Source organism: Lissotriton vulgaris, chromosome 8, assembly GCF_964263255.1.
Source record: "Lissotriton vulgaris chromosome 8, aLisVul1.2, whole genome shotgun sequence".
Taxonomy (NCBI): Eukaryota; Metazoa; Chordata; class Amphibia; order Caudata; family Salamandridae; genus Lissotriton; species Lissotriton vulgaris.
In genome coordinates this window covers 327,442,182-327,464,643 of record NC_141696.1, presented here as the reverse complement: position 1 = coordinate 327,464,643, position 22,462 = coordinate 327,442,182, and the positions used below count along the sequence as shown (strand labels likewise).

At 43.8% G+C, this 22,462-nt stretch overlaps 1 protein-coding gene across 1 annotated transcript in view; it reads right to left on the bottom strand.

The window, feature by feature from the left end:
• Window positions 1-22,462, bottom strand: part of TMPRSS7 (transmembrane serine protease 7) — a 454,018-nt gene that overhangs the window by 65,938 nt on the left and 365,618 nt on the right. Inside the window, exons 10-11 of the mRNA XM_086933268.1 lie at window positions 17,827-17,937; window positions 11,140-11,256 (exon numbers count right to left, since the gene is read on the bottom strand). Of these exons, the coding sequence (XP_086789394.1) occupies window positions 11,140-11,256; window positions 17,827-17,937 (228 nt within the window). The remainder of the gene's footprint in view (window positions 1-11,139; window positions 11,257-17,826; window positions 17,938-22,462) is intronic.

Below are 22,462 nucleotides of genomic sequence, written 5' to 3'. Positions count from 1 at the left end.
CTTGGCCCCACCTGCCCTCACAAGCATAAAAGCGCTGTTAGTACGCACGCGCGCATACCTAGGGGATTCCTGAGGCGGAAATCCGGGAATGCTAGCTCAGTTGTTTTTAATCGTAGTCTTTTTTTAAAAACCTATCGCACCTTTGTTATTTTGTTTTGCATGATCTTACGTTTATCCCTTCAGCCGATTAGGCGCTGTTTGAGGAATTAGGAAGGACGACATGCTCATCACTCGAGCCGCCATCTTGGGGGGAATTTCTGTTGGCGGGCTAGTTGTCTTTGCCCCACCTACCCTCACTTGTAAAAAATTACTTCATTGGCTCAGACGTGCCAAAGGCAAGCCCGTCTGTGCTCGTCCGCATCAGACCGAGCCGGGAGGCGAGAATCTCTGTCCAATCTGCAGTCGAGGACCCATCCGTGGCTCCTTGCACTTACACGGGAGCTACACTGCACAAGATAAGGACTACTGCTTTTAGCAAACAAGGGCCTGTGAGTAGTTTCCACACCTCGTTCCCTGCTATGCTAGAAGCCCCTGTAGCCTGCAAGACATGTAGGTTTCAGTGCACTCCGGGCGGGGTTTTCGCAAATGAGCTTGCAAAAGACCTAATCCAAGCCCAAAATAGTACACACCCTTCCATTAATCTAGCAATACCCGATGACAATAAATTCATCCATCTTGATAGAGTGGGGAAGACAGGAGGAGGCATAGGGATCGCCTTTAAAAACCATCTAAAAGTACAATGGCTCTTTACTATCTGTAACGACAAGGTGGAACTGGGAATTTTTAAAGTCACCATGTCTCCATTGATGACCTGGGATGGGGCATTACTCTATCAGCCACCTGGACCTAAAACAAACTTTGTGAATTATCTTACGGAATTTATCGCAGGCTGTGGCTTCCAGTAATTTTATTTTACTGGGAGATTTCAACTTTCATGGAGAAGGCGCGATGAACCCTGAGGTAATGAGGCTCACTTCTAGTATGAGCAACATCGGTTTATCACAAAGGGTGCTTGGGCCCACCCACTGTGCAGGTCACACGCTAGATCTTATTTTTACAAACTCGGAGCAGTTAAGGATTCATCCCCCACTCACCGTCACATGGACAGATCATTGTATGATCCTTTTCACTCTCCTGCCCCAAATTGGCTCAACTCATATGAGTCACTCAAATCCAATTTAGAGTGATAGGCATGGGCCTTGGGAGAAACTCACTTTGGAAGCCTTTAACAAGACATTCCCCATTACAATCAGGACCTTGGGCAATATTTCCAGGATCCATTGGATATGTTGGATAGTTCTAACTCTGCCTTAGTAAAGACTTTTGATGTACAGTAGTTATTCCTGAGTGTAAGACAAACCCTGTCACTCGGCGGCCTTCTGCCCCCTGGTATTCATGCGCCTTGAAAACTAAAAAGTCATTGTGTAAAGCTTTAGAGAGACGATGGAGAAGTACTAAAAACCCTGTTGATGAACAGAGTTATAGATTAGCTTTATCCCACTACCGCCAAACAATTAAAACTGCCAGATGTATGTATATTCGTGATCAAATAGAACAATCTAGCAACTCCTCTAAAGCACTGTTTAACATCGTCAAGGACTTCGCATCCCCTCCTACATGCAAACAGTCTTCACTAGAATCCCAGGTACTTTGTGACTCAATAGCATACTTTTTCCAAGAAAAAATGTCTTTGATTTTTATGCTAATTTCCCTCTGACAAGCATTAATAACATCGCATCTATCAAGGATCTGGACGCACTTATGACATCCTCGATTTGTCATCTTAATCAGTTTGAGACTATCTCGCTGGAGGAAACAAGCAATTTATTGTCTGTAGCCAAATCTAGCTCACCGGGTGACTTATGTTCCCCTAACATTATGGCCTTCTTTCCCCCGTGTGTGCTCCGGAAATACAACACATTTTTAATTCCTCTATTTTAACTAGTTTAATCCCTGCCACCTGGAAGGAAGCTTATGTCCGGCCTATCCTTAAGAAACCGTCGGCAGACCCTCAGGTGCTCAGCAATTACAGACCGATATCTCTGCTGCCTTTGCTCGGTAAAATATTGGAAACTGTAATAAATAAACAACTCAGCCATTATTTAGAATTTAATGATATTCTCGATCCTTTACAGTCGGGCTTTCGCCCGGGTTTTAGTACAGAGACGACCATTTTGGCTGTCACTGACTCAATAAGACTAACTCTTTATGCTGGAGGATCCTTGATACTGATCCGCTCGGACCTCTCCGCAGCATTCAATACTATCTCTCATCGTCTGCTTGTGGAGAGGCTAGATGAGTGTGGTATCAGGAGTCTAGCCCTGCTGTGGCTCAAGAATTTTTTAACAGATAGATGGCAAACTATAACTTTGGGTCCATTTACATCTCGAAAATTCTTGCTGGACAAGGGAGTACCACAGGGCTCATGCCTAAGTCCCACACTTTTTAATGTGTATTTGGCTCCCCTGGCCAAGATTGTTCAACCATTCGGCTTCGAGATAGTATATTATGCCGATGATACCCAGTTGTTATTTCCAATTGGCACCAATCCCATCGACGAGAAACTGCATTTCTCGGCAGGAATGCTAGCCGTCTCAAAATGGATGACTGAATGCTGTCTCCAACTTAACCCTGGGAAAACCGAGTTTATGCTCCTTGGCAGAGCCCCTAACAAAATATTTGTATGTGTTTCACATGCGCCATTTACGGGCACTGGTTCACGAGCACTAATTGTTCATTTATTATATTCACTGCACCCATTTTATTTTAGTAATGTCGATGCTGCTTTTCATTACTTTGTGCTTTCAGACATTTATATAAACTTAGTAATATTTTTGGTTCTTCCTTTGGTTCTCTTATTAATTAAGTGTGGAAATGTCTTTGTACTAATAAATACCTTTTGAGACACTATTGCAGATAGTATAGATTACCACAGCTTCAATTGGGTCATCGTTCAGGAACCCATCGATACGGCTTGCAATGCGAAGTCCAGAGTTGGGGATGCAGCAAGGAGGTAGTGATGCATCAGATCCAAGGAGCTGCAAGGCCGCAATGCTGAGTCTGGTTTACATCATCGAGGCTGCTGTCGATGAGAGATGCAACGACCTAAGCTGCGGATGCACACTGATGTTGGGGCAAGGCGTTGATTCTGAGGACTGCGGGTCTTTGCGATGGGTAGAATGCATGCAGCTGTGGCGATGTGTCGGTTCTGCTGTGGAATGATCTGCTCAGCCCAGGTAGTGTGTCGGTACTGCTCAGGGATATGCGGCTCTACAGAGAAGATGCGCCGGGTCCAGAAAAGGGGTAGCACCACTTAGCAGGGTAGACTCACATACAGCATAGTCCAAGTGCAGATGCAAGGTAGTTGGAAGCCTGTTATGTACCTGTGGCTTCAGATCAGGAGGCCAGCCAACTAGCACTGGAATCACTGTGTGTTCTGGGTTCAAGAGATGCAGGTCTAGTCCTTCTCACCCAGACATGAAGGCAGCAGGTTAGCACAGGAAAGCAGGATTCCAGCACACCCCAGTCCTGCAGAGTGACAGTCTTTCAGCAGCACACCAGTTCTTCTTCCGGGCACAGAATCCATAGGTCCAGAAAGGCTGTGAAGTGTGGTGTCTAAACTCCTTCTTTTATACATAGTTGTGCCTTTGAAATGGGTAGGAGCTTCTAGAGGCAAGCCTTTTAAAGTGCACAGATGCCCTCTTTTCCCTGCCCTGGCTTTAGACTAACTGCAAGGGGTATGAGGGACACAGCCCATTTGGGTGAAAATGAGGCTTTACACAGCTCCTAACCCTGTGAAGCTCAGTCAGCCACACCTAAGCTCCCATTTTGTGTGGCTGTTTAGGAGGAATACACAAAGCCCAACTGTCAACTATATCCGTTCATGTGACCAGTCACAGGCTACAGTCACCAAATGGCTAAGGCAAGGAAATGCCATCTTTCTCAAAGTGGCATTTTAGGATTTGTAATTTTAAAATCCAACTTTAGGTTTGGACCTGGCAAAAGGTTGATTTTGCCAGGTCAACATGGCAGGTTAAAACAGGCTGTGCAATTCCAGTCCAGAGGCATGTTAAAAGGGCTACTTAAGTGGGTAACACAATCAGTGCTGCAGACCCACTGGTAGCATTTTAATTTACAGGCCCTGGGCATATGTAGTGCACTTTACTAGGGACTTATAAGTAAATTAAATATGCCAATACCACCATGTTTAGAGTAGAGAGCACAAGCACTTTAGCACTGGTTAGCAGGTGTAAAGTGCACAGAGTCCTAAAGCCAACAAATATGAATTATGCAATAATAGGATAATGGAGGCAAAATATTTGTTGATGACACTGCAGAACGGGCCATTTTACCCAGCCTCGCATTCTATCACTCTGGTATGTGTTGACCCCCAGTTACTTTCTAGGTTGACTTCCAATGATACCCTAGCATCTGCATGGACATTCACATATCGCAGAGTTTCTTGGTATAGCTACCAAATCAGAACCTGTCCCAGCTGCCTGCTCCTTCACATTCTATCATAAGTGGAGAATGATCAAAGAGAAATCTATTTAAGTACTGTGCACTCTGTACCCTGACACTCAAATCTCTAGTCAGTAAGATGTGGCCTGAGTATTGCCTGTGAGCATGGTTTTTCAGATATGAATAAATCCGACTCTTTCCATTATGTCCAATAATGTACCCATAATTGCCGGCTTTGTATGGTACTTGGGAGGATATCTATAAATATCCACACCTAAAACACAATTGAAGTCCTTCATCTAGATCAAGGTAGAACAACATAGGGAAGTAGCAGGTATAATAACATCTTTTAGTAAGTTCTATCATCTGTACTAGGACATATGAGTGTAGGAGACATATTTCAACCCTGTCAGGCACATATCATCCCTCTATGTCTGCCTGTAAATGCCTGTTCCAATCATATTGATACTCCTTTTGGCACACAAGAATTATGTGGAGAAGACTATCTTACCCCTCCATTTCTTATTCACTTCCTCTTCTTTTAGATGCGTTTCTTAGAGGAGGGCAATTCCTTTATCGTATACCCCAAGATAGGTGTGTGCTCTATAATTTTTCACAAATCCATTTAGTCATTTAAGTCAGATACACACCATAAATTAACATGTGCTGACCCTCGGGTAGCTTGGCACGTAGCAGGCAGGCTTAACTTAAGAGGCAATGTATAACGTATTTATGCAACACTTTAAACAGCAACACAGTGAAAACACCACAAAAAGACTCCACACCAGTTTATAAAAATAAATAATGATTTTATAAATAAACAAGACTAAAAATGACAAATATTAAAGATAATAATGTTTTCCTCTGCTGTTTAAATTTTCTTGCATTTTTATTTATTGTTAATAAAATAAATTGTGCTGTCTAATATAGGCTTTACAATAATTCTAAAACCCCTCATTCTATGCCTAAAATCCCCCACTAATAAATTCTGATCATCGGATCAGACTACTCTCAGTCTGAGTAACTTTTATATTCTTATGCCGTAACCGATGACACCATGAGAGTATTACAGCGCCTTATGTCCCATTTTACTTAATCGACTCCCGACTAAACACTGGCCGATCTTCATTTGGCCAGGACAGCAGGGACTGCAGGAGATAATAATTGCAAATGAGTGCCTCCTTTTTCTCTGATCAGGACTATACAGAAGGTGTTTATAGCTGTACCCACTGTTTAGCATATGACAGAAACCTTTTACTGGCACGATGCGCTCCCGCATGTCTCCTTTGCATACTCCTCTAACTGAAATTATTGTCCAGCGATTTAACTAATTGGTAACACGAGCACGCCGTAAATTTCAGGCAAGTGCGTTCGCTGAGAATAGATACCAAATGACTACGTTAAACGACATAATAATTTGTTTTGTACATATTTTTTGGTTTCCTAAAGAGGGCACAAGGATTAAAACTAAATTTAACTTTATCAAAGCCATACATAGTATTTTGCACTTCATTCAGCATACACCGCTTCTTTACTAGTTACTGTTGCCCGGCTCACACAGTATACAGCTGTTCTTGATCCAAAACTTAAGAGACGTGCTCTCCGCATCTTCTTAACAGTCATTTCAGAATACCCTGTCTCACTCACATTAGCCTACCTTGTACCTTAATAGTATGAGACCCCGAAAGGTAATACTTCTAATAAATATCCTACCTCTTTTTATTTAATTAGGTCATATGACTTTAACAAGACCATAGGTAAGTTTGCACTCTCGATTTTCTGTGGTCTACACATCTCTGAATAGAAGTGCCTCATGGGGATTTGACAACTTTCTTTTGTTGTATGATGACTTATGGAACATGTATTTCTCTCTCCGCTCAAAAAGGATGTAGGACAAATGTAAGATCCTTGCAATGTAAATTTTCCAACATGAATCATGTAAATTAAATCACCAATGTGGGACAACATGATTAGTAATGCCATATGACTTATGTATGTCTTATTTGTACGTTTACAATTAACTCTGTTTCGAAAAATATGTTAACCAAAATATTTTGCTGAAAGTGTCTTGACACTGTGCAGTCTTTGTTTTTTATGTGATCAATTATATGTCACCCTCTCTTCTCCACTCTTACCTTTATGACTTCCCTTTTCACTCATTTGCTGATTGCACATACTTCTTGATGTGCTATCTTCTCTAACCCTTTCTTTGGGTCTGTTATATACCTATAATAATGGTATGGCCAATCATTTTGTCACTAATCACTATTCATCATCGTCATAAAAAACTTTATTTCGGCTGTTACAGCCATAAAAGCACATACATAATAACATCCTCTACAATTCATATGTTAATTAAAAACAAAAAAAAGGGAAGGAAATACAATATCATGGGAACCACTAAATAGTACACTGGTGCCAACGTACAGAGGATCAAAAGGGTCAAGACCACCTGAGGTCAGTGTTCATCAGTGTGGAAGCAGGCGAATAAAAATATGATAATAGCTAGTTCATTTTCATCACTATTAACAAATATAATCAATTATAAAAGAGCATTAAAAATATAATTTAAACTAAAAATGCTAAAAAAATTGACTGCCTATATTGTTGCATAATTTAGGATCACAGTGATAATCATATAAGAGTGAGTGTTATTAGTGCTCACATCAGTCTTTCAACAAATACCTTCATTTACACCACATAGCAAATAGAAATTTAGAGATTGCAACAACAAGGACCGGGTGAGTGTCTGATTTTAAAACCCTGTAGAATTCTCTATGGTTTCTTTCGAAACACGGCGACCGGGAATACACAGAGGAGGGATACCACATCTTTGTTCGCAATCCACAGATGGATCGAATTCTAACTACTGTATAGAACTTTAAGTTGGATCCCCTCCCGGTACGGCTTGGTACACACACGTATCCAGTATACTTTTGTGTTCATCCACCACACTTGGTTTTGGAGAACAAACATACAGATGAAAAGCTTTTGCTCTAGACTCAGAGCGGAAATTTATGATTTATATTCCAACGTTCGCTACCATCAAATACGGACCTCTCTACCTGAAGTAAAAGTGTCTAATTTTCCGACCTACTGACCAGTGGGTCGTACCACTAGCCCTGAAGAGTCGTGTTGACTCAACTTAAACACGACGAAACACGTGTCGGCTGAATGTTGACCACCGCTACAATTGTGAACTAATTAAACAACCTACCTAAAGGAAAAAGATACAAAGATCTGCAATTGCTTATTTATCAAGACATTGTCATAATATATTTTAAACATTGGTTGTTACACTGTGATTGTGGTTGCGAGAGCTTTGCTAATTTAAGTTTGGGAAAGTCCTGTGATTTTCTATTTGAACGATTAAGGGCTTCTCCGTTCGCTCTTTACGCACCGCACCCTTACTTTTTGTCCAATTACCTCTCAACGTTCAATCTAGGCAGAGCGCCCTAACCTTCAGAAATCTCTAAAAAACCCTCTACAGCTATCCATATATGAAATGATGCAACGAAATGAACGTCCATGTATACACTTCTTGTAATGCAAGATATGCCTGGGGCATTCTGTGCTTCTCCTCTATGTTTCAAAAACCGTCTCCTACTACACGGTTTCAGGCTTATTCTTCGATCACACTATAGTACTTCGCCATTCTACTAGGAAACTCCCTACTGAGTAGTGTAAATCCCATATTAATTGTCCATGGGACTTAACTAGAGGCACAATACGATTCAGAAAACAGGAATTAAAGAGATGCACAATGTGGCATCCAAAATTAGGATTCCCATCTTGAACTAGTTGCTTTATTGAGAATTCTATGATGTAAATTGATATCAAATTTCAAAAAATCATTTTTACGGCAAGGAATAAGCATTTCTTTCCACTGTGTTTAAATGTATTTAAATCTGAGATTTTGTGTTTCTTGTTGAAATTTTACCAAAGCATCCACTAGGGCTATCACAAGATGACAGTGACATTCTCACCAACATAGATCCTGAACACAGATCTAGCAGGCGGAAGTGGCTAACCGTGCAATGTCTACACAACATGATTTTTTAATAATTCTTGAATCACCTTTCCCTAATAAAATATCTTTGTGTGATGAGCCAAGGATTTTCCAACTCACTATTTTATGAGCACTATTTTCTGGACACTGCTACACATCCAGTGGTTATGTCCGGGTGGAGGTTGCATACAACAAGAAAAACCCTATGATGATGCACCCACGCTACGTAAATTGGTGGAGAACCAAGATATATGAGGGTTTTTAAAGAGGGTCGCCAAGAGCCGTAAAAAAATCCTGGTGCTGTAGTTTCAAGCGATCCATTCCCCTACTGATCTTTGATTATATAGCCTGGAAGCTGAATGGTTCCATACTTCTACCTCCCTCACCTTGATTGATGAACTATTAAGCAGCGAACAGCTGTGGGAGTTATACAATAACATTTTTGTGTAATAATACCTAAAACCACAAAATTGTGAAAAGAGTCTTACCAAGGATACAACGATATCAAGAATGACGCAGAATACTGGCTTGAGCTATACTGAGGATGGTATAAGTGAAATCTTGTCTGTTCCACCATTATTACAACTTTTTGATTTAAGACAAACATTGGCACAAATGAATGACTGGGATGATTTAACGGAAAGAAAAAGAGAAGAAGTGGGAACAGCAATTCATGGCCTAATAATGCGAGAATACCTGAGAGCAAATGCTGCTCCGAGAGGATTGTGGGTACAAAATGCGCCTCGTATCTTTCTACATGACCTGGTCTTTAGGAAAGATTGGTCATCAATCTCGTGGAGATGCACATGTGACTATCTGGTTTTAATAATAAAGACCGCTACCAGACTATCAGAAGCCCTGAGGTGAAAATTCAAATAAGTGAAGCAAAATTGAAGACAGTAGTCCATATCACAGTATATAAAAAAAGACTGAAAGAAATAAATAAAGAACTGGATGAAACAAAAGAATTTATTACCCAAAGTAAAATTCAGAAACTAGGAAAGGACCTGAAGCGCTTCACACAGGAGAAGATGCATTCACGTACCAGAGAGGATAACATTTTGCCAGAACAAACAACTGACAATGAATCTACAGGAGCCAACTCTTCTGATAACTCAGAATGGAGTGGAGATGACTACACCCCACAAAGAGGTTGAAACCAATTTAGAAACCAACCACGAAGGAGAGCAAATAGATGGCAAAGACCGAATTATAATAACCAACAAATGCCATACTTCCAACCATATATGCCAAATTACGGAGGTTGGTTAAATCCAAACAACCATGGAATACCATCACCGCCACAAGTGATGGGGCTTCAAATGATGGGACATGAGAACACACAACAGCCGCCTTTTCTAGGAAGAGGTCAAAATCTACCAAGAGGGAGACGGAGAGGAGTAACCCGTCCAGATAGAGACAAGTGACACTTATACACAAACTGGTGTACTAGAGGAAAATGACGCAATGAAATGACCCCGTAATCGAAGCAAATCATCCTGCCTCTGCAGCTACACCAAAAGACATGCCCTGCGCACCACAACTGTAAAATACGACAGCTTTGATGATAAATTATTACAAATGCTCTAATAGAGCATCCCCAAACTGTCACTATAGCATAACTAGTTTTTGTCAAAGGCAAGGTCCACAGATAAAAGAAAACATGGCCAGAAGCGAATGTTCCACAAAATTACTTCTAAATCACCCCAACTGCTTACCAAAATGTCACCATTGAATCACCTTGAATAAAATAGTTAACACACCTACTGGTTCTATCTAATAATATTACATAAGTTGGAATTAAAAATATAAACTTTCAAATATATGTGTCTCAGACTGTACACTGAATGTATTAACGAACGTATAGCTTTGCAAAAATTGAAATTATTGATGTTTTTCTTGAATACACCACCGCCCATTCACTTTTTTCTTATAGGAGGAATATACATGTCTTGGCAGACAGCTCATGCACTTCAGTTTTAACAAAATGTCTTTCTAATTTGGTGCATTGACCCTGCTGGCCATTACGCTCGTCTACCAGGATGCACCTCCTTGCTTTTTCCCTAGCGCCTTCAGAGCAGCGTACTAATATTAGTGCTTCTCTTTACTTGTAACAGGGTGACTGAGTACTATCAGAGCTGTCCATGTCCCCTTATACTTTCCCAGTCAAATAGGCCTGCACATAGGGGGATAAGCAGTACATCAATGCATCAGGAGAGAAGATGGAGTAGTCAAACCTCCCCCTGCACTTATGCCCCATTACAACTCCTAATCCACCAGGCCTTCCTTCCTCCTCACTCCGGTGAGAGGCTTAGGTAGTCGTGGTGGCAAGTTTGGACCATCAGTGTGCTATGCTTGAAACGGCAACTCAATTCCCAGCAAATGAACTGGGAGGGAGTAAGTGATGTGAGGGTGGAAGGTCATGGGTCACAGTGTTCGAGAAGGAAGTAAGCATGAGTAAGAGTTGTCAATGCATTGTAAGGGAGGATGGCTGGTTATAATAAAAGCAAGACATAATTCAATAAATTTTACTTAATAATGTAGTCCAAAAAATGTCAAACCAATTTTATAATAAACAACTGATATGATCACTAGATACCCGCCTACCTTAAACTGGAAGATCACACAGTATAAGTGAAACAAGGCAAGGCATGAGAATATTTACGTACTACAACTTATTTCATCGCTTCCATCTGGGCAATCCACAGTTCCATCACATTTAGCGTTTTGTTTTTTGATGCATATGCCATTTTTGCACTTAAATGTGACACTGTTGCATGGAACACCTGAAAGAAAGAAGCTTGTGTCACATGAAGTCACTACAATATGAACTTTAATTTCTGGTCACCCACACCTTCTTATATCCCACTATTTACTCTCCAGAGACAACACTCTCTAGCCTTTATTAATGTAGTGTCTTAAAAATGTGACGCACTTGAGGTTTTAATTTGGGCTTTTCCATGCTATATCTGTGCATAGCACACAAGTTGTAGAGCCTCCATTAAATTACTTGGGAGTGAATCCAGGGTTATGAAACTAAAGCTAACACAAAGCCACGTTAAGTCACCCTTTCATTTAAAATATTTGCTTCTTAAGAAGAATCCATCTTCCCTTTGCCTGTCACAGATGTGTTTTGTATTTTGATTTCACCAGCAAAATCTTGAGTTTGTAGCGTAATAAGGGTCCCTTGGACGTGTGCTATAGTGGATTAGGAAGAAGAAGTCTCTTACTGGTCTAAAGGCTCCCCATTGGGACTCCAGTCAGGCATAATTCACGATTGGATTGAGAAATTGGGGACTACTTTTCCGAAGATGATGGATCTATGATTTTTAAAATTGTCTGTTTTGGTCGTAAAGAGGTCATTGTCCTATATAACACAACAAAACATGCGTTGGTTAGATTATAACCAGTTGAAGTGTTAACCACTGAATGAAGTGTCAGTAAAGAAGACTTGCTCACACAGTCACTCAGAGACAATTTCTTTGTGTGCAAGCCCTCACAAATTTTCTTTGACAGATCCCAGAAGATGAAACCTGCCAAAATTTAGCAGAGGACGAGACGTGGAAGAAAACAAAAACATGTGGAATTCGGTGTGTTACATACTGATTCTTCACGTTATGCCTCTTTTCCAAGTTGAAAACTCACACTACAGGATACTTACCACACCTGGTAAATACATCACCCCATGGTAATGGTAGTTACTGAATGTGGTAAGCAACCCACCCTTTTCCACAAAACTGGTACTCAAGGCAACAGAGCTTGCTTCTGGCTTTGATATATTAATGTACAGTACACTGCTGGAGAGATGAGGGCCTTCATTTAAGGCCCAAACTATTTAAAAGTGTGCCAATTCACCCCCACCATAGAGAGTGCACATGTGATGGGGCAAGAGTAAACTGTGATCGCCCCATCACACTAGCACAGTTTTTCCACTGACGAGCGTCTTGCAGTAGACAGTGTTACAATCAAGGATGTAGTCTCGTAGGTTACAAAAGATGTAGGTTTATTAGGTTTAGATCAGGTTACAGGTAAATCATGTAAAGCCCCACCATGAGCAGCGTCCTGCTGCTTAGCTCTTCTCAATCTAAGTGTCCACTCAATCAAGCAAAAAAACCCTCTCCACATTCTAACCATCCAGTGACCTCAGCCATTGTCTGAGCAGCAAGGAGCAGAGCACTAGGGAAGAATGCATTGCAGAATACAAGGCATGGTAAAAATGCACACACTGGGAAACGCAGGAAGTGTTGATGGCGGTCTGTCACCAAACCCTCTCATGTGAGAGCTACGACTGCTAGTAGGCGGTAATTATACCCACAGTCATACTTTTGTGTCCATTTGCATGGTCCTTGAACAGAGGTTTGGTCTGCACCATGAATATATAAACAAGCATTGGAAATGCAATAGGGCTCGCATTAGGAAAGTTTGAGCTATTGGTCTTATAAATGAATTTTTTTTATTTATGTGTTTTTTTTTTAAATAGCTAAATTAATAGCTTTGTCATTTACAATGCCAATAGTTATAACTTTCGCAAATGTGACACCTATAGCATTTGTAATGCAACACGTTTTGTATTTACGTGACTTAGATGTATTGATATTACAAATAACAATGGCTTTTAATTTTAAAAAATAATACTTAAATAATTTATTTAATTTGTAATGGCAATAGCTTAAACTTTTGTAAATACCTTTTGTGAAGATTATGTTCAGTGTTTTTTATTGTGACGAAAATTCAAGAACAGAAGTGAAATATTAACATCTTTTTGTGATTTGTAATAAAGCGTGAAAGCTTGAAAACAGCTTGAAACATTGAAAGAACATATTTGAACCAGTGATGCTGTGGTTGCGCTGAGTAATGCTGTGGTTGTGCTGAGTGATGCTGTGGTTGCGCTGAGTGGTGTGTGCATCGGTGGAGCTGTTTGGGGGGTGCATCGGTGGAGCTTAGTTGGAGCATCGGCGGAGCTGTGTGGTTGGTGCATCGGCGGAGCTGTGGTGGGTGCATCGGCTGAGCTGTGTGGTGGGTGCATCGGCGAAGCTGTGTGGTGGGTGCAGCGGCGGAGCTGTGTGGTGGGTGCATCGGCGGAGCTGTGTGGTGGGTGCATCGGCGGAGCTGTGTGGTGGGTGCATCGGCGGAGCTGTGTGGTGGGTGCATCGGTGGAGCTGTGTGGTGGGTGCATCAGTGGAGCTGTGTGGTGGGTGCATAGGTGGAGCTGTGTGGTGGGTGCATCGGTGGAGCTGTGTGGTAGGTGCCTCGGTGGAGCTGTGTGGTGGGTGCCTCGGCGGAGCTGTGTGGTGGGTGCATCGGCGGAGCTGTGTGGTTGGTGCATCGGCGGAGCTGTGTGGTGGGTGCCTCGGCAGAGCTGTATGGTGGGTGCATGGGTGGAGCTGGGTGGTGGGTGCATCGGTGGAGCTGTGTGGTGGGTGCATCTGTGGAGCTGTGTGGTGGGTGCATCTGTGGAGCTGTGTGGTGGGTGCATCTGTGGAGCTGTGGAGCTGTGTGGTGGGGGCATCTGTGGAGCTCTGTGGTGGGTGCATCGGTGGAGCTGTGTCGGTGGAGCTGTATGGTGGTTGCATCAGTGGAGCTGTGTGGTGGGTGCATCGGTGGAGCTGTGTGGTGGGTGCATCGGCGGAGCTGTGTGGTGGGTGCATCGGCCGAGCTGTGTGGTGGGTGCATCGGCGGAGCTGTGTGGTGGGTGCATCGGCGGAGCTGTGTGGTGGGTGCATCGGCGGAGCTGTGTGGTGGGTGCATCGGCAGAGCTGTGTGCATCGGCGGAGCTGTGTGGTGGGTGCATCGGCGGAGCTGTGTGGTGGGTGCATCGGCGGAGCTGTGTGGTGGGTGCATCGGCGGAGCTGTGTGCATCGGCGGAGCTGTGTGGTGGGTGCATCGGCGGAGCTGTGTGGTGGGTGCATCGGCGGAGCTGTGTGCATCGGCGGAGCTGTGTGGTGGGTGCATCGGCGGAGCTGTGTGGTGGGTGCTTCGGCGGAGCTGTGTGGTGGGTGCATCTGTGGAGCTGTGTGGTGGGTGCATCGGCGGAGCTGTGTGGTGGGTGCATCGGCCGAGCTGTGTGGTGGGTGCATCGGCGGAGCTTTGTGGTGGGTGCATCGGCGGAGCTGTGTGGTGGGTGCATCGGCGGAGCTGTGTGGTGGGTGCATCGGCGGAGCTGTGTGGTGGGTGCCTCGGTGGAGCTGTATGGTGGGTGCATCGGTGGAGCTGTGTCGGTGGAGCTGTGTGGCGGCTCATCGGTGGAGCTGTGTGGTGGGTGCATCGGCGGAGCTGTGTGGTGGGTGCATCGGCGGAGCTGTGTGGTGGGTGCATCGGCAGAGCTGTGTGGTGGGTGCATCGGCGGAGCTGTGTGCATCGGCGGAGCTGTGTGGTGGGTGCATCGGTGGAGCTGTGTGGTGGGTGCATCGGCGGAGCTGTTTGGTGGGTGCATCGGCGGAGCTGTGTGGTGGGTGCATCGGCGGAGCTGTGTGCATCGGCGGAGCTGTGTGGTGGGTGCATCGGCGGAGCTGTGTGCATTGGCGGAGCTGTGTGGTGGGTGCATCGGCGGAGCTGTGTGGTGGGTGCTTCGGCAGAGCTGTGTGGTGGGTGCATCTGTGGAGCTGTGTCGTGGGTGCATCGGTGGAGCTTTGTGGTGGGTGCATCGGCGGAGCTGTGTGGTGGGTGCCTCGGTGGAGCTGTATGGTGGGTGCATCGGTGGAGCTGTGTCGGTGGAGCTGTGTGGCGGCTGCATCGGTGGAGCTGTGTGGTGGGTGCATCGGTGGAGCTGTGTGGTGGGTGCATCGGTGGAGCTGTGTGGTGGGTGCATCGGTGGAGCTGCGTGGTGGGTGCATCGGTGGAGCTGTGTGGTGGGTGCATCGGTGGAGCTGTGTGGTGGGTGCATAGGTGGAGCTGTGTGGTGGGTGCATCAGTGGAGCTGTGTCTTGGGTGCATCAGTGGAGCTGTGTCTTGGGTGCATCAGTGGAGCTGTGTGGTGGGTGCATCGGTGGAGCTGTGTGGTGGGTGCATCGGTGGAGCTGTGTGGTGGTTGCCTCGGTGGAGCTGTGTGGTGGGTGCCTCAGTGGAGCTGTGTGCATCGGTGGAGCTGTGTGGTGGGTGCCTTGGTGGAGCTGTATGGTGGGTGCCTCAGTGGAGCTGTGTGGTGGGTGCCTCGGTGGAGCTGTGTGGTGGGTGCATCGCTGGAGCTGTGTGGTGGGTGCATCGGTGGAGCTGTGTCGGTGGAGCTGTGTGGTGGGTGCATCGGTGGAGCTGTGTGGTGGGTGCATCGGTGGAGCTGTGTGGTGGGTGCATTGGTGGAGCTGTGTGGTGGCTGCATCGGTGGAGCTGTGTGGTGGCTGCATCGGTGGAGCTGTGTGGTGGGTGCCTCGGTGGAGCTGTGGGGTGGATGCCTCGGTGGAGCTGTGTGGTGGGTGCCTCGGTGGAGCTGTGTGGTGGGTGCATCGGTGGAGCTGTGTAGGTGGAGCTGTGTGGTGGGTGCCTTGGTGGAGCTGTATGGTGGGTGCCTCGGTGGAGCTGTGTGGTGGGTGCATCGGTGGAGCTGTGTGGTGGGTGCATCGGTGGAGCTGTGTGGTGGGTGCATCGGTGGAGCTGTGTGGTGGGTGGAACTGTGATGCAAAATGGAAGAGGCTGTTGGGGTAAGCCTTTCTGGTTAGGCAGGCGGAGTGAGTAAGAGACAGGCAGCAGTAAAGAAGACTGCCCAAGACGTTTCTCTCTTTTGGCAACACTTTGGTGGCCGAGGCACCGCTCCACTCCGGATTTAATACCCATCTCTCATTCTGAAGTTAGTTGATAAACCTTGTTTATGCACCTGTACACTTGGCTAAAGACGAGCACCATCCAAAATGCACAGGTAGATATCCACATTTATCACTTAATTCCAAGCAGAGGCAGTCTACAGGATAAATATGGTGAATGTACGGCCTGACTCTTATCTCTTCCCCAACCTCTTGAATTTATGAGCAGGAGCCAGCAAGAGGTCTGCAGTCCGAGACTCAGTGCTTGCCTCGAAATCCTCGAAATATGAATAATAAGGCAGAAAATGTATAGCAGACGTTCCACCAACCTTGATTTCCTAAACAACAATACTATTGAGCCATGTACTATGATATCATCTCATCAAAACAATACACGGCTCAAGGCATGGGAGGACCTCAGGCGCTCATTACAAGTGCCCTGCTGTCGGAAGCCATAATTATCGAGCCCAATAAAATCTTGTGCCAATATGTTTAGCATTTATTTGGTATAATAATGGTCATCTACTCTAGGTCTTTCCCCGAGGCGTAACAAGTAGATTTTGAGACTCGGAGCACCAAAACCAACAGGTCTCTGCATTTTCCTCGCAATTTCATTTGGCAGGTTTGACCTGCCGAAAAGTACCTGGGAAAAATTGTGGGTGTGTGGTTTGCACTAAAACGCATCATTCACGTATGTGCAGTGAAAGGAGTTACCACACATACTGGAATTTAAAGCGCCTCATTAGAGAACTAAATATCAACCGATGGCAGGGAGTTTAAACAAACATACCATCAATCACCCAGCCAACCCCTTTGAAAGAGGGAAACAGATACCACGCTGTCCATAACCTTGCTATCTAATGTATTTTCGTGTCGGAAAAAAGAAACGGATTAAAAGATTCCAGATAAGTTACATAACTTCCTTATTATGTGCAGACATCTTTGTTACACACCATGAGTCTACAATCATGAGAAAGAAACTGGGTCAGGAAGTTTCTCATTCTGAAGTGCAAAATCAAAGTCTCTTGCGCGACCTCCTCCCACATACATAACCTGTATGTCGAGCAACAAACTGCAGCTTCCCGGTACATTCCATTCGTTCCTCTAGTTGGAAAAGCTTTCTCAAAGTTTCTTTTGATCATCGGAACCCAGTCAGCAAAATACAACAAGTTAAACAAGTTATAAAAGGAGACTAAACTGAAAGTACGGCCGGCAGGCCGTGAATAATTAGGGGGTGACAAATGCGCTGGGAGGGCTGCCTTTGATGTGGTAATGCGAGGCAGGCAGGCAGGCGGCTGGTGGCATTGTGCACGCGCTTCGTGCACTGCAAGGAATCGCCAGTGGTGGTTAAACACTGGGTAAGCCCCTATAGAGCTTGCCAGCTGTGCGCATGCGCACAGCAGGCGAGCCCTAAAAAGAGTTAATGAGGAGCAAATAGATTTTTTTTAATAGTTTGTGGGTGAATTCAAAATTTAAGCAAATTATTGCATTAGTTTCTAAGTACACATGTCCAATACAGTATTAAGCATATGTCCAGCGAAACATTATACATACATACAGTCCACTAAGTTTAAAGTCCTATTAACAAATTTTAATGTCACTTTATTATGGACAATTACTTACTTTCTGTACAGTTCAGTTCATCTTTGCCATCTTCACAATCTTTTATTCCATTGCAGTCATAAGAATTATACCGGTTTAAGTGACGGGTTTGGCAATCTTTTTTAATCGTAGCTAAAATAGAAGACAATTATATTAAAACCAATTTTCTAATATAAAAGACATTAATATTTTGAGGACATAATGCCAACAGCTTCGCACACACCCAAATAAACGTATATACGGTTTGTGATCTTGAAGAAAATATTAACTTCATATTAACGAGTACAAGTATGATGCAGCCAGTCGCATTATACAATAAACTGTATAAATTGAGGTTTTATAGTAATCTGTCATTCATAAACCACATGCATGAGAGGCAGTATTTACATGGTGTCTCGCTGCAGAATATACGCCCACCATAGCAGGCAGGGTTAAGGAAAGGCTACATGAGAAACGCGCTGTTTTCAATCCTGAAGCATTTTGCTGTAGGACTTTATACTAAAAACTATTCCAGCAAGAGTTAGTTAAAAAATACATGGAAAATGACTTGCAATTTTCTCTTTGGGTACTAAGGCCCAGCGAGCACAGTGATCCTTAAATTCATATTTTGTTTATTGATAACAAAATGTATACAAATTGAACGAAAGCATAATTAAATTAATTGAACGTACTAGAGAATAATGACCCCAGAATGTTTGTTTAATGTTGAGGAAGATTGCGATCTTTGGGATAAATCTAATGAAATGCATTTTGTTTGGAGTTAAATGATCATGTAGTACTCGTTTAAGGTTAATCGATCCAACATTGCTGCGCTGGGCTAGGAGGAAACAGCAGGACTATATTTACTAACTATGGCCTGCTGCTGCTCTCATCTCCTTCGCTGGCGCACAAACCGGGTGCTTAACACCATGCACACCCTTTTGCACGATAGTGCAATGGTATGTCTGTGATATCTAGCATAGGTTTGTTTTGAACTAGAAAGATACCCTTCCTGTTGGACCTGTCAGCCTTAGGGTGGTCTTCACCCGTACTTTTTACCTTACTCCTCCATATTTTTCTAATCTCATTTTTGTTGGACATGGGACTATGTGCACTTTATCACTGATAACCAGTGCTCAGGTGTGTGTGCTCTCTCCATAAAACATGGTAACATTGGCTTATCCCCAATTGGCATACTTAATTAACTTATAAACCCCTAGTAAAGTGGCACTGTTCATGTCGCCTATAAATTAAATGCGACTAGTGAGCCTGCTGCACTTGTTGGACCACCCACTTAGGTAGCCCTGAAAACCTGTCCCAGGCCTGCCATTGCGGGCTCTGTATGTATTTTCAGACTGCCTTTTCAACCTTGCAAAAGAAACCTATTGGCAGGCTCAAACTTTCCTTTTTAATACATCTGAGTCATCCTTAGGGTTGGCCCCCATCAGCACACAGTGCATGACGCATTGTTTTTAAAAAGTAGGACATGCACTTTTAAGTTTTACATGACCTGGTATTGAAAAACTCTTACATAATGTTTTTCACTATTGCAAGGTTTACCTCTCGCATATGATAACATTAGGGTTGCTCTATTACATTTAGTAAGGCTGTGACTTCCAAGTGGAAAAAGGTAAATAGTTCATGCTAGGTGTCTCTGGAATTGTACTGAAAAATCCTCTTTTACGGTGAATTCAAATTTTTAAATTTAGATTTTACAATTGTAAACATGCCAGTTTTAGGAAAGTTGGAATTTTCCTCCCTTTGGTATTTAGTGCTTGTAGCCTGTCTGTGGAGCCCATGAATGGGTACAGTTGGCAGTTGGTCTTTGTGTATTACTCCTAGACAGCCTCACACAATAAAGAGCTTAGGTGTGCCTGGATGGGTCATCACTGGCAGCATGGGAGGGTGGAGTTAGCTACTGCACCACTTGTACATAAAAAGGCTGTGTCCTGCCTTCACACACAAGGGATTGTAAACCCCCTATAGTTAGTCTGGAGACAGGGCAGGGGAGTCAGGAAACTGATAACTTTGAAGGAAATCCTCTTGAAGTTCTCCCACTTCAAAGAAGGCACCAGGTATAAATATAGCACCTCAGACACTAACTCTTCATTACACTTATAGAACTGTGGAAGAAGGACTATTGTGCTGCTGAAAGGACTGCCACTTTGCTAGACTGCTTCCCTGAATGACTGCTGCCTGCTGTGCAGACCTGCTGCTCTGCTACCCTCTTGCCTGGTTGAGAATGGACTGGACCTGCAACCTGCGCCAAGGACCACCAGAGCGACTCTAATTGCTTGTTTCTTGTAACTAGTACCTTGAATTTGCAACTGTGAGTCCTACCCTGCCAAATGGAGTCATACCAGTCCTGGACCCTTGGAAGTGGGCCTGAGGTTTCTCCACCAGCCCATCTGTGGACCCAGCAGAGCCAATACATTCTCTGCTGCCGGGCACAATCCCCCGCAGAACAAAAGCATCATCTATGCTTTGAGAAGGCTTCCAACACAAGGCCTTTGAATGGACCTTGCAGCCTGCAGCCTCATCAGAACCGCTACTGCGTAATGTAGGCCCTCACATCACAGCTCTCATTGGTGGCACCTTCAACAACAATACAGGACTTTGGTTGGCCAGCCAAAGTCAAGAAAACTACAGTTAGTATCATTGTGCTAAAGAGCTATTTTATTAGTTGCAGTAATCAATGCAAAGATTGTCTCATGAACTACCCTGTACAGAAGGTCATCAACTACTTTGCTATCAAGGCTTTAAATCACCTACAGAACTGACTCTAGACTGGACCGGGGGCCATAGAAATAAGACCATTCCTAACAAGAATCGACAAACGTTTCAACTCACTCTATTGAAAAATGCATCTGATTCAGTCTAGAGTACTTGTCTTTATTGGTTTACAGTCTTTTGCTTCTTCTTTATGTCAACAACATGAAAATCATGAACCCTAAAAAAGGCTGTGATCATGGGCTATTAGTTAGCAACCCCTAGGCTTAAAATCTGGCCAAAGAAAGAAGGAGCTTTACAAGTTCCCTCTCCTAAGTCATGACAGGCTCTCCCATTTGAGATTTATCCCTCGGGTCAATGGCCATCTTTTGCAAAAGTCTTAAATATTTGGGTATTTTAGGTATAAAGAAAGAACACAAAAAGGGCCGAGGTAATTCACAAAAGCCGCACTTGTCAATTTGTTTTAGGGCAAGTAATGATGGTGCAGGAAAACCTGGGAATGCACCCCACTCCACTCTTTATTTGGGAAACCAAAAATTACAACAACATGAGAAATGGAGTTTCCGCACGCAAAGAAATGTTAATACAGTTCAACAGCTTTTAAGCCAAAATCGTTATTCATAATCTGAAGAAATTCTTCAAGTCCATGAACGCTCGTTTTCTTTTGAAAAATTAATTCTTTATTGAAAGTGATGAGTAAATCAAGCAGATACAATCCAATATTCACAATCCATTAGATGACGCGTTTGGTCCCAGATGGACTTCTTCAAGGGTCTAAAATTAGATCAGGATGTACATTCACAATCCAAAATATGTAGGTCAGCAATTGGTTCTTGTGACAAAGGGGAACATTTCTGTGTAGTCACCCCAAGTAAAGGCACAGTGGCTGGTAACAGGCGTTGCAGCGTCTGATTCAAATGATGCTGATCTACGAAGAGATGTCTCAAGTTTTTATATTTATGTTAGGTGTCAGTTGGTGGGGGAAGTCTTTAAGGTTCATGTCTACTAGCAAGACTTTAATCAAAGTTCATATGATGGCGAACAAGAAGATCGCTATCTTTGTGGCATTGAGTTTAGGTACACTCTGGACATCCAGTTATGAATGAGCTTGTGGCAGATATTTATACGATTTTTGTTTGGTGCAAACCTAGCTGAAAGTCAGCGGCGTTCCATATAGCACCAGATCCAAATTTAATCAATGAATAATTGGCGGGATAGCTGAGTTTTGAGACTGAGAATGGGTTGTTACTGCATCATGATGTAGTGTTCTTTGACAGACACACCTTCAGCTGTCTCCTCAAGTGAAGTAGAGTTGGGGAGGTCCTAATGGATATATGGATGTTATTACTGATCCTTGGTGCCTAGATGAAGAATTGCTCTTACCTTTTGTTTTGCTCTTCTGTCTTCTGTCTTTTGGTGTATTAGCTGTGGGTGTGGCAAAACAGTCAGTTTGGTGGAGGTGCTGGTCATGATGGCCTTGTAGATGAAGGAGCTAGCTTTGAAGAGGGTGCAGACTGGCAAGAATAGCCAGTGGCCTTTCATCAGGGTGGGAATGATGTGGGCTTATTACTTGAAACCCTTGAAGAGGCATGCACCAGAATATACAATGTCCTAAAGACCGGCCAGTATGGAGTACATGGAACAGACTATTGCCCAAATACAGACACAAGACTACAAGGGTTTGAACAGTAGTTCTGGAGTCACTCTCTGGGAGGAACAGTTTCACTTTCTATAGTAAAGATAACTGCCACCAGAACATCTTGGTTTTCTAAGAGATGTATTCCTTTAATGTAAGTTAGGTGTCAAGGGCTTTTCCAAGTGACTGGACAATGTGTGAAACCTAGGCTAAGACCCGTTTAAGTTAATGAGCAAAATTAGAGCTAGGTCGGGCAATGTTTTTTTTTTTTTTTTTTTTTTAAACTCTTTATTCGTGACTGTTACAGGATGC